The sequence below is a fragment of the Photinus pyralis genome, unplaced genomic scaffold (assembly GCF_008802855.1).
Source record: "Photinus pyralis isolate 1611_PpyrPB1 unplaced genomic scaffold, Ppyr1.3 Ppyr1.4_LG8, whole genome shotgun sequence".
Classification (NCBI taxonomy): Eukaryota; Metazoa; Arthropoda; class Insecta; order Coleoptera; family Lampyridae; genus Photinus; species Photinus pyralis.
In genome coordinates this window covers 35,993,037-36,004,848 of record NW_022170819.1, presented here as the reverse complement: position 1 = coordinate 36,004,848, position 11,812 = coordinate 35,993,037, and the positions used below count along the sequence as shown (strand labels likewise).

Sequence of the window (11,812 nt, the reverse complement as noted above, 5' to 3'; positions counted from 1 at the left end):
GCCTCCGGGACGCACGGACCGACCATACTTCTGAGCGTGCCTTCTTGTTAATTTTTTCTTCGATGTCCAATTGAAATCGGCTTCCCAGCTGTGCTGTAGCCGGCCGGACCGATCACATAATCGGCAAGACCCTACACATTTTTGGCAGTACCGAACTTCAAGTCCTAATCCAGGGGACCAAGCAACAGAGGACCTTCCTTGTGGCCAACGACCTCGCAACGCTCATTATCCTGGGTTATGACTGGCTCCGCAACGAGGCCGCTCTAGATCACGGTTGCCGATGTGACCATTGGGATAGAAAACGCCGGAAATTCTCCCACTGGGCCCGCTCCGCCAAGCTTGACCGAGACCATCCCGCCGAAGCTCGAAGAGATACGCCATGGGTTTCCCACACAACTGCTCCACACACTTCGAGCTACCTCCTCGCCCACCACCGCCTCGAAAACGCACCGAATTCGACTGTACAATTCCACGCTCTTCCGCTTGCCGCCCTGCCGCTACTCGCAGACCAAGAAGGCGATCATCGACCAGGAGATCGAAACAATGCGGACGGCCCACATTTCTGGAGCTATAGACAGCGAAGGTGTTCTCCACACTGGATCTCAAATCGGGATATTGACGAGTCACTCACGCACCGGAATCTCGCGCACTCACCTCCTTCTCGACGCCCAGCGGTGCCTGCTACCAGGTTCGAGGGACGCCCCCCCCCCACCTTTCATAAGTTGATAACGCAAAATCGACTTCAACAGCACCACCTACGCTTCGCACAAAACAAGTGCCATTTTTAGGTTACTCTTCGCGCCGCTCCCAGACCCGCAACGCGCTAGCAGCTCCGCAGCTTCTTGGGTCTGAGCAAATTGCATACTAAGGAAGGGGGGCTGATTAACGTGGAAGGCCGCCGCGAACGGCTGTAAGCCGCCCGCTACCAGCCGCTAAGGCTCCCGACGACGAAAGGCCCGCCACCAAAAGCCCAAAAACACTCCTGAAAGAGTATACCTTTTTAGGGTATTCCCACAAAAATAAAAAAAAAGCGCTATTGTGGCCACTTTGTCCGTCCGTCTGTCGGTCCGCTATTTGGTTCGTTATGGCGTCGAGGCTTGCACCAAGGAAGGAATTTTTTCTGCGTATTATATCTAAAACTTAATTTCTGTGGATTAATAACAAAAAAAATTGAGAACGTTGTGGTCAGATAAAGCGAAAATTTTAAATAATCCCATCAAAATCAAAATCGATACGTTATCTGAATTATACTATAAATACTAATATAAATAATATAATATAAATACTATAAAATGCAGCTAATACATCGTTTGCTTTATTTATGATGCAAAAGTTATAGGTTACATTTAAACAACACAAGTATCTCTTTTAATATACACTATTGGTGTTGAAAAACACTTGTGGGACAATATTTAGGACTTCTTCCACAACATGTAACTAATTTAAAAGCCACTTTTGAAGAATATTGTAAGAATATTCTAGAAAGACTCTAAGAACGTTGTAGGAATGTTAAAGAACCCCATGTTAGGGAGACTATAGAATCCCATTTTTTTTAATTTTTGTAATGCCGTTCACCCTAGGTTTTTTTAAAGTGTAATACAGAATTATACATATTTGCAGATTTTAGGCATCCATTCAACAGCGGGCGTGCCCTCGCTTTATGACTGTTCAAGAGGGGATGTCGCAATGTTCTTTTTGGTTTCGTAACTGTATTTCCATGATTGATTATATGACGACTGAATCATTTTTAATAATAATTATCGCTAGGGAAATTGGAAATGTTTAATGTGAAGGTGTACTTCTACGACGAAGACCAACCCAAAACCCATTTTCTGGAGCTAGTATAATCTTCTTTCTGGTTAGAACCATAGGAATGGTTGTTTTTTTCGTAGGAACCAATTCAAACTTCGACAGCAGGTGAAAGAATAGAATTTTAGTCTCCATTAGCGCAAAGCGTGATGCTGCAAGTGCAAAATGATCAATCTAGCACCTTCTTTAGGAATACCAACCAATGCAGATGCGAGGTCCAACACCAAAGGGTAGGTATGAAAATGGCTTAATCGTGCACTTATTTTGGTCACTAAATCTCTCCGGGGAAAAGGAGTTTGGATCGCTGAAGTACTTCGGGTCACGGTGTATTGCAAATACTGGTACAGTAACGCTAACTCCTTTCTTCACAGTAATCGAGCGTTGGCCATCGTCGGATGGAATTGCGTAATCCTTTGCGCATACTCGTTCAAGTAAAATGCCAGGAGGCCACAGCCTTAGTGTTTCTAAAATGCACACTCGTCCATTTCTTAATAATCAAACTCAGCGCAACTTACCAGATACAACCATGTCTAAGTACTTCATGCTCAAAAGCGCTTCGTACGTTACTTTTCCATCACAACGCTTCAATACGTCATTGATTTCTTCTTGCAACCTTTGCTGCACATCTGGATTCGCCGCGAGCTCATGGCACATGAAGCATATTAATGTGGAGGTGGTCTCAAATCCGGCGAAAAAGAACATTAGTGCTTGAGCGACAATATCTTCGTCAGTGAGTTCCACGATTCGCCGACTTTCAACAGCTACCTCATTAGAGATTGCAAATTCCTTTGGAGGAACCACATCCTCATCTGTTCCTTTGCCCTGCCTCCTCTCGAGCAGAATATGAATCAAATCCGGCCGAACGAGTCCCTTCTCCTCTCGTTCGCGGATGTTTCCCTTCACGATGTTCGTGAAAAACCCTAAATACTTGCCGGGAAGTAGTGGCACCTTTAACAACTAATACAGAAATTAGACAAGTGCAGGAAGGAGGTTGCTCACCCTCATTAACGCGGGAAAGATCGAGTATCCAAGTAGCTTTAAAGCACGCCAAGTTGTAACGTTGTTCAGGTCCTTTCCCATCAAGAAGAAATCGTTGGTCTTGTCCTCCAGTGAGTTTAAATGGATGCCAAACGCGGCGGTGGCTATTGCATCGTTCGTGAATCGAGTGGAAACGTCCTTGGTATCAACCTCGATCACATCCCCATCATCCTCGTCCAGGAAATGGTCAACGAATTGCACCGCGCAGTCGGAAACCAAATTGAACATGAACCTCATCTTGCTGCTGGTAAACGTGGGACTTAAAGTCGCTCGCATGTCGCGCCATTTCTGATCGAGCAGCGAAATCAGCGCCCTACCAAACAACGGCTCTACCTTTTCGGTTATTTGCACAGTGCGATTTGTGAAATAGTCAAAATCCTTTACTCCGATCCGTTTAACTAGGTTTAAATCCTTAATCATCAGTTGGGGATTGCGGAACGAGAAAATGCCGACGTACCTGTAAACTTACGCCTTACCTTTTCAGGTGCAATTTTCAGGCCTCACCTTTCATTCGGAAACTGATGGTAAATCATTTCGATGAACTCTGTGATCGAATGTTTCCCGGTCAGCATCGGTAGGGCGTTTCCCAGTACTGGCCATGGCTTTATGTGTGGCACGTTTCGATCTTTCCAATAAGTTAACGGCTTAAACAGAGTGTAGTATATGAGAAGCACAAAGAAGCACACTAGTAAGGGTAGAAACATATTCGGCTTGTCTAAAATTGGTACTGATGTTTAGAGTGGAAATTATCGTAGTGTCAATGGTCAATTGCTTACTACTTGTTGATTACTGCGTAGTTTGATATGCTGGATGACTCAAGTACTCTACGTTTTGTAAATGTGGACCCTCTCCACCTGAAACACACTGCGATTTGTGATGCAATCCTGGCTTCGATTTTAGGTATTTATAACTAGCATTGGAGAAAGAGTATTCGCGAGTAGTCGCTTTCTGTAAATGCAAAGGATTACTTTGGCTTATGCTTATACCTATCCTTTGTTTGAAGCTTTCCCAAACGCGTGTAATTTAGAGTATACTACCAAATCCGTTTCATTTCTTAACCGTAGCATTGCTTGAAGTTTTGAATGAATGCACCAAGTGATAGAAGATTAAAAATACCTTTAAGATCTCCTTCATATATGCCGGGCATTATTGATTTTCTGATTCATTATAATAGGCTTTACTGGATTTGGATTTTGCACCTACCAACTTTTATTCTGGTTTTACAACCAGCCTTTGAATGGACGGTGTATTATCTTTTTCAACTGAAGTCATTTTATTGACAAAGACTGTGATTTTTATAAGCAAACGTCATGTGACATTTCCGTGGCGATTGTGGAGTTGCGAATAAACCTCCCACAATTTTTACTTTATTTACCTTATTTTTAGATTATATTTCAGGTATAATCACAAATACTATAACCTGTATAATTGGTCGTTAAAGCCCTTGCAACATTTAGAGGCACTCCGCTACGCGTCGTGCCTTTAAATTCGTTGCGCGTGCTTTAAAGAGTTGTCTCCTAATATACTATTTTTTGTCCTTTGCTTGTGGGCCGATGCTTCGGTCGCTATATACTTACAAAAATGCATTCCCGAGCCCAGATTGGAGGAGATGGCAAGGCTGAAGGTGTAGATGGTATTCCAGTAAATTTTTTAAAATGGTTGCAAGGAGAAGGGTTGAAGAGTTGACAGATTTATAAAATGATCTAAGTGGGGAATGGCCGAAGGAGTTCATAATACCGCTGGCAAAGCAAAATAGCATTAAAAACGTGGAGAGTAGGTACAGAAATTTGGTTGCGCATGTTGCAAAAATATTGATAAATAATCGGAGATTGACAAGACAAATGGGTCACGTGTTAAAAAACTGTTTGTTAGGAGACGTAATGGAACTAACTGTGGGAATTAGGGGTAGTAGAGGACAGAGAACGTGAGGGACGACTTTTGACGTTTTTGCAGTGTATCCCTGTAATTGCGAGTGCTATCAAGGAAGTAAAATAGGTGTAATGTGCTCTTTTTGGGTCATACTTAAAATGGCAAAATTAACATTTTATAATTGATGCTCGCTTAAGAGATAAGGGGGAAAATACAAAAGTTATCAATTTCAGAATGACCCTATATTTTGTTAGTTACAAGGGATGTTTAATAATGATTATTAAAACGGTTTTTTTTATAATGATCGTAATAATCTGCTGTATTCAAAATAAATATACGGGATCCGGTAAAAAAGTTATCAGCGTTAATCTCCCTTCTTTTAAATCGAACACCCTCTATATTTAATCTGAATTAAATTTTTGTTTTTAAAACCACCAGGAATATGCAAACGGATTATTCAATAAAATTAAAAAATATTTGAAAAAGGTTCAAACGATTTAAAAAAAATGCAAAAATTTCTAAAATATTTTCGTACTTTTTTAATACTTTAAAATCATTTTGGATCATTTCAAATCATGTTGACCCATTTGAAAAATTTTTTATAATTTTGAATCATTTTGAACCAATGTTTAATTTTTTTTATTCGTTTGGTATTAGATATATTATTATTCTTGAAAAAAATTCTTTTTAGATTAAATATACAAGGTGTTATATCCGATAAGTTTTTATCTGACTCCGTATATTTATTTTGAAAATTCCAGATTATTTAACAGTCATTATGAAGAATCTTTTAACCAAGAAAATATAGGAATTTTTTTGAATTACTGTTTAATTCCCTCCCTAATTTGACCATTATCGTGTCATGGTTTCCGAAATCCGCATGACAGACATCAACAACACGCATCTGTTACCCTGTACGCAAGGAACCCTAAATCTTAGGTAGGGAATTACTTAATGTATTATTGATTTCTTACCGTCAACGTTTCTTTGGCATTAACAAACAAAAAACACTATTTCAAGATCATAGAGGCACATGAACTAAATTTGTGCAAACTAAAAAAATGACCTCCAATTTTTCCGGCGCTTGAGAAACGAAACGTCATGTTTGTTGTGAACAACTTTGCTCGTGAACCGTGCGAAACTGATTAAATTGTGCATTATTCATACGTTGGATTTAGGTTCTTTTATGAGGTTGAATGATACAAACGCAACGAACTGTAAATAAACCTCCAAAAATTATTACATCAGGATACAGGAAGGCAAAAAATCTATGTAACATATTGACAGGCGTCATGCAAGACTTATTGAACCAGTTCCAACGCAACGTGTAGAAAGCACCTAATATAGTTCCATTTCTTCGCTGTATCCGTTCCTTTCTTATCTCGTGCCCGCTGCCGGATGATGCCTAATTAACTTTTCTTCTGTTTAGTATGTAGATCTGTTTGAGTGACAATCGTCTTTAACTTGAATACTGTACCTAGTTATTTGCCTCGCCGACCGAGGTCGCGCAGTGTCTTCCATAGTGTTTCCAATGTTATTCCTTCTCCTTTATGTTTATCTTGTCTGCGCAGTTGTACTACTTCCTCTTCAGTAAAGTTTCTGCCTTTGAATTGATTACTTGCAAGGGTCTTTTGGTACTCCATTACTTTTACTGACTAGGGTCTTACCTTTCTTGGGATTAGTGATGGGGGGAGTGATTTCTTTCTTTCTCTGTGATGTCTTGGTGACTCCATTGAATCGTTTTAGGGATTAGTATTATTGCATTTGAACAATTCGAGGTATGCTACATAATTAAGCAGTATTCACTCAAAGTTTTTTTTTTATTATCTTTTACGTTGTCCTACTTGGACAACATTGGCACATGTTAGTATTGCTATTTCGCAATATTATGTAGCAGCGCGATTCACTAACACTTTTGTATGCTTGTTGTGTTTTATCGTTAACAGATCTGCATAACGCACCCTTCTGAGCTCATAAGGTTGCGACCCGAAGTTCAAAGGTATATTTTGTTATTTTCGTTGATTCCTTGATTTTTACGTTTGCTTACATATTGGTTTTCGATGCAATCGAATTGTAATTATTATATTTGATTGGTATTCACTTAACGTGTGCTTATCTCAAGGTAATTTTATTACCTTTGCCCAACGTAACAATTTTATTGGAGATTTTAATAGTGTCATGATACAACTAAGCGAGTGTTTCATCTCATTCTGTTTTTGCTTGGATCGATTGGCTATATAATGGATTGGAGGTGGCTGTAGGGAGTTATGATGCTCAAAAATGCGAAGAGCAAGTGGAAATTGTGAGTTGCACCTAAAATCTGTAAAAAAGATGCTGCCCTACTTGCAAACAAGTCCTATTTTCTATACGCAAAGTATAAACCGTCTTGAGAGAAAGGCTTCATCTGAGGACTACGAACGATTTTTCCTGAATGGCTGATTCACCATCAGAAAACCCGAAAAGCAACTGCGATGTCCAAAGACTTCACTTAACTTTAGGGATCTTGCTTTTAACGAGCCGTTACGATTAGCGATCCGAAACAATCATTGCATACTTAATCTCGTTTTATAATTTGAAAGGTGGTTCTCCGATTGGAAAATGTCCCTTCAGGTATATTTGACCACACGCAAATAAAAAGGTTTTGCTAGAAATCAGGCTGCTTAACTAACTCACTTCAAAAAGTTTGCTTTTAACCAGCCGTTACGGTTAGCGATCCAAAGCTATCACAATGATTTTAATATCAGTTTACTTAATCTCGTTTTTAATTTGAAAAGCGGTTCTTCGACTGGAAAATGTCCCTTCAGGTATATTTGACCACTCGCAAATAAAAAAAAAACCTTGCTAGAAATCTCATCCCGTAATTTACGGTAATCTGTCTATTCGCACACATAAAACTGCAGGAAACTCTCCTTCTCGCTACTGAATATGTTTTTACCCAAAGTTAAATTGCTAATTCTTTACTACTATCAACTGTCAATAAATGCACGTTCTGGTTCTCAAAATCTCACAACGAATCTTCACACATCCGCGAAATTTCTCACAACACGCGAAATAAACCAATAGTAACAATAATAATAAACGCACCCCAAATTGTGGGTGCTAACGCTCGTAACTTCACTAAGAATTCAAATTCAGCGTTCCTCTCGTAGTACGTGACAGTTCGCGAAAATCGGCACGGACCTGCTCAGCTTTGAAACTCTTTTGGGTTGAAGATATCGTGGCAACCGCGCTCGCCTTCCCAAATGTTGCTTGTTATCGCCAGACATACTTTTGTTCATGTTCGCTATGAAGCGGTATATATGTAAATTTTCCTGTTTAACAAAATGCAAATTCAAAATCTATTTTTGACATGGTAAAGTGACCACCTGTTACATCATAATCCATCACTCAGTATTCATGACACCCTCATTCATCATTCTTGGATGCGATTTTTGGAGCATGGTAGAAGATCTTGCCTACTGTTCGTGCACAGGAAGCAGGAACTTCTACCATGACAAGGGTGTCATGAATACTAAATTATGGATTGGATTCAAGCCAGGAAAAGACCTTGACGAACTCAAGTTCCCGTTGTTAGCCAAATCGCTTATCAATGTTCATTTCAACCTGGCCGCTGTATCCTGACTGTATCAATCCAGCACTTCCTCTAGGTGTTTCTACAATTGCAGCAGTTGTTGGGGAACCCCTGGATCCTCTAAAATTTGAGGTGAACCACGGCGCCACTCCCGTACTTACGATGAAAGAATCTGCTCCCCTAGACCTCCTAGATGATTTCCTGAACGTGCCTTAAAGGCTGCGCAACTGTATGAATTTGCAGAAAATTAGAAATCCCCTAAGGTTAAAGGTTGTCTTTGTCTTAGTTGTCATGCGTGGAATACCATGTCACAATTCCCAGATATCACTGCAAGAGCTATATGATGAGAAGACCTGGATCGATTATTGAAGGACCACCAAACTCACCAACGCTCAGCTGGACCAAGTTAGGTCACTGGATTCCAATCATCAAATATTGCCCTAGACTTTTTCCCTTTCCGATGTTGATGGTAAAATTTGAATAAATCGTAACTCGAAGTTGTCCTCCCCCCCCTCTAAAAAAAACCCTACTCTATAATACCGAATGTCAATATTCTCGTTGTTAATACTACTTAATTGGAATAAAAAGCAATAGGTATGACCAAGTGATAGGTCAGTCATAGAAATGATGATAACCTCTGATTGCAAAAGAACACATGGCGTTCTACATGCAACAGCAATTTGCCCTCTACATGTGGAATATTCGCAATTATTGCGTTACTATCTCACTTAGTATGACGAACATTGTACGGTACACTCAGTACTACTCTCAAAAATTAAACTTACACATCATTTTTCGAATAAACATCTTTATCAATTTTGACCCGTAAAAGTAATGATATTAACAATAATTGTCATTTTACAATACAAGTCTATTAACATGTTATATTAACGAAATACATTATCACAATCTATGATTACCACACAACGATTAAGTAAATATTTGTTTGTCACAAAAATCCGGTATACGACCGTTTTCATCTGATCACGCTTTGACCTTATTCTTTCAAAACTTGATAAACGAGTTGCTACATCTGCACAGTCGCGTGGACCATGTCTCTCGCATCAGAAGTTAAACTGTCACTGACACCCAATTATCCTAAAAAATTCGCAGGGCTTATAACTGGTGACAAGTGGTTCGAGGCCAAACGAGAGGGCGATGGAGCCGAAGGACTGTGGCGGATCCACGATGGTTTGTATGACGTAAGCGAATTTGTGCAGTCGCACCCCGGCGGGTCGAGCTGGCTGGAGATGACAAAGGTAGGAGCACGCGACGCTTGTTCACAACCTCCACGTGCGCGCTTTCAGGGCACAGACATTACGGAGGCGTTCGAATCCCACCACCTTTCCTCGGCACCAGAGCAAATGTTGAAGAAGTTTTACGTGCGCAAAGCCGTTAAGCATCGCAATTCGCCCTTCACCTTTGAAGAGGATGGCTTCTATCGCACGTTGAAGAGGAACATCCAACCGGTTTTGAAAACCATCCCCAAAAATACGTCTAGGACCACTGATCTAGTGACAGACGCGTTGGTAGTTGCGACGTTCCTCACGGCGATTTGCGCCTGTAAGCTTTCCAGCTTCGCCATCGGCGTTATTTCCGCTTGCATACTTACATTCGGTTCAATCGCCTCACACAATCACTTCCACAAGCGCGACAACTTCAGGATGTACTACTTCAATTTGTGCCTAATGGACTTCAGGTAGCTTTGGTTGTGACTTGTGTTGACACTTTAGACAACTTCCTTTTTAGAGGATGGAGAGTTTCCCATGTATTAAGCCACCACTTGTTCACCAACACCATTTATGATTTAGAAGCTGTCACGTGGGAGGTATTAGCGCCACATTTTCCCGTGAAGAAGCCCTTCTTCACCAAATGCAGATCGTTCGTGACCATAACTTTGCTTTGGGTCGCCTTTTACTTCCTTGCGTACCTGTTCAAGCAAGTACCTGGATAAGTACTTTAGAATTGTCTACTAAAGTCTGTATTTGTAGGATAATTTCCATGATCCAAAGTAGAAAAGTGTACATCTCAGATTTCATACCGTTTACCCTCCCATTGGCAATGTACCTTACTTGCGGGGTAGATCTGCAGGTCGTTTTAAAGATGTGGCTTTTTATAGTTACCGTATCAAGCTTCGTCTTTGCTGCTATTGGAACTAGTGCATCCCACCATCACCCCGACGCCTTCCACGAAGGCGACGCGCCCAGGTACGCAACGTGGGAAACAATAACCAACTTACCCCACAAACTATTTCAGAGCAAAGAAGTTAGATTTCGGCATTCACCAGTTGGACACAACCTACGATCGATGCGAGGTGACCGGAAACCCATTTTTGGTGCTTACAACATTTGGAGATCACGCTCTTCACCACTTGTTTCCGACGATCGATCACGGTGCCTTACAATACCTGTATCCGGTCTTCGAAAAGACCATGAAGGAATTTGGAATTGATAACCAAATGAAGCCACTAAGTGAAATGTTCGTGGGTCTGTACCGACAATTACTGAGAGAGGAACCGCACCTTCTGCCACGTGGTTCAAGGAACACGTAGTATGGTAGTAATAGTGATCTTACGTAGCAACATAATTTTTGTAAGTGCTTGTTCACAATGGACATAAGCGTTACAAAAACATAACAGATACATAAAACATAATATTGACATAAGACATAATTTTACGCAGGTGGAGAAAGTGTTCACAGTGACCGTAAGATTATAATTATCTGCGTAGGCGCAAATCAAAACGTCAAGAACATAACAATATTATTTGTGGTGTATATGTGTGTGCCACTGAGATGGAAATTTCAACAGTTTTATTGCTTTTACTGTTATGAAGACACAGAGACAAAGTTGTTACAAAACAAAAACGGCGTTGGTGGGTCAGACCTATAAATCGAGACCGAGAGAAAAGGGGAGAATTTAAGAATTTAAGCTTGTCTAGAAATGAAGCTGCATGATGAAGAATATGGTTTTTTCATACACCAGGATTATTCGATCACCTATTAACCTTATATCTTTTGTCCCCTTTATTAAACAATTAGGGTTTTAATCGCACCAAACTAATTAATAATTCGACGTCTATACGTTTTCCATGTCGTGTTGGATATAATCAAAAAACAACACACGAAGGACCAAACCACACCAAACTATGAAATAATGCGCCAAAAACTATGTACCAATTTAAAAATAACCAGATTATGTTGGCAGAAGAGATGTCATCGACGTTAGACGTAGTAACTGAAATGTCAAACCAACAGCTGCGTCTTTGTACCCAACAGAAATACACCTAATTCCACTAGATTTTTCATAAAACCTACGTAAAGTTGAAACCGACCCAACTTTATGTATTTTTTATGTACCGTTTCGGTAGGACATAAAACATACGCAAACATTTACAAAAAAATAAAAATTATGTAATCATTGTGAACACATACGTTGGTTTGCTACTATTCAACATTATGAATTATGTATCTGTTATGTTTTTGTTATGCTTATGTCCATTGTGAACAAGCACTAAAGAAATTGTT

At 40.2% G+C, this 11,812-nt stretch overlaps 2 protein-coding genes and 1 long non-coding RNA gene across 8 annotated transcripts; 1 reads left to right on the top strand and 2 right to left on the bottom strand.

Annotated features, from left to right (window-relative positions):
• Positions 1-1,299: 1,299 nt before the first annotated feature.
• On the bottom strand, positions 1,300-5,933 carry LOC116178481 (cytochrome P450 9e2-like). Of its 6 annotated transcripts, none has more exons than XM_031497988.1 (7): positions 5,691-5,933; positions 3,624-3,701; positions 3,352-3,574; positions 2,809-3,304; positions 2,325-2,766; positions 2,010-2,273; positions 1,300-1,961 (listed from the first exon to the last, which is right to left on the bottom strand). In XM_031497988.1, exons 3-7 carry the CDS (start codon positions 3,549-3,551, stop codon positions 1,783-1,785), a joined length of 1,581 nt encoding a protein of 526 aa, XP_031353848.1. In that variant the 5' UTR covers positions 3,552-3,574; positions 3,624-3,701; positions 5,691-5,933; the 3' UTR covers positions 1,300-1,782. The 6 variants fall into 6 exon arrangements, with proteins under 6 accessions (XP_031353848.1, XP_031353847.1, XP_031353846.1 ...); XM_031497987.1 differs by having other exon boundaries at positions 3,352-3,562; XM_031497986.1 differs by having other exon boundaries at positions 3,352-3,711.
• A 144-nt stretch (positions 5,934-6,077) lies between these two features.
• LOC116178484 lies at positions 6,078-9,086 on the bottom strand. The gene is made up of 3 exons (XR_004146853.1): positions 8,859-9,086; positions 8,674-8,801; positions 6,078-8,614 (listed from the first exon to the last, which is right to left on the bottom strand). It is a non-coding gene; the product is annotated as an uncharacterized LOC116178484 (long non-coding RNA).
• Positions 9,087-9,200: 114 nt separating this feature from the next.
• Positions 9,201-10,993, top strand: LOC116178483 (cytochrome b5-related protein-like). The gene is made up of 5 exons (XM_031497990.1): positions 9,201-9,546; positions 9,595-9,986; positions 10,037-10,225; positions 10,279-10,494; positions 10,544-10,993. Exons 1-5 carry the CDS (start codon positions 9,340-9,342, stop codon positions 10,836-10,838), a joined length of 1,299 nt encoding a protein of 432 aa, XP_031353850.1. The 5' UTR covers positions 9,201-9,339; the 3' UTR covers positions 10,839-10,993.
• Positions 10,994-11,812: the final 819 nt, after the last annotated feature.

What these genes read in the sequence shown, in the direction of transcription:
- LOC116178481 (XM_031497986.1), bottom strand. Translation starts at nt 3,551, where the DNA reads ATGTTTCTACCCTTACTAGTGTGCTTCTTTGTGCTTCTCATATACTAC. An exon ending in TCTTTCCCGCGTTAATGAGG is followed by an intron (nt 2,767 to 2,808) that starts GTGAGCAACCTC and finishes TTTCTGTATTAG; the next exon opens with TTGTTAAAGGTGCCACTACT. An exon ending in TGGACCTCGCATCTGCATTG is followed by an intron (nt 1,962 to 2,009) that starts GTTGGTATTCCT and finishes TTGCACTTGCAG; the next exon opens with CATCACGCTTTGCGCTAATG.
- LOC116178483 (XM_031497990.1), top strand. Translation starts at nt 9,340, where the DNA reads ATGTCTCTCGCATCAGAAGTTAAACTGTCACTGACACCCAATTATCCT. An exon ending in TTGTGCCTAATGGACTTCAG is followed by an intron (nt 9,987 to 10,036) that starts GTAGCTTTGGTT and finishes CTTCCTTTTTAG; the next exon opens with AGGATGGAGAGTTTCCCATG. An exon ending in CACGAAGGCGACGCGCCCAG is followed by an intron (nt 10,495 to 10,543) that starts GTACGCAACGTG and finishes AAACTATTTCAG; the next exon opens with AGCAAAGAAGTTAGATTTCG.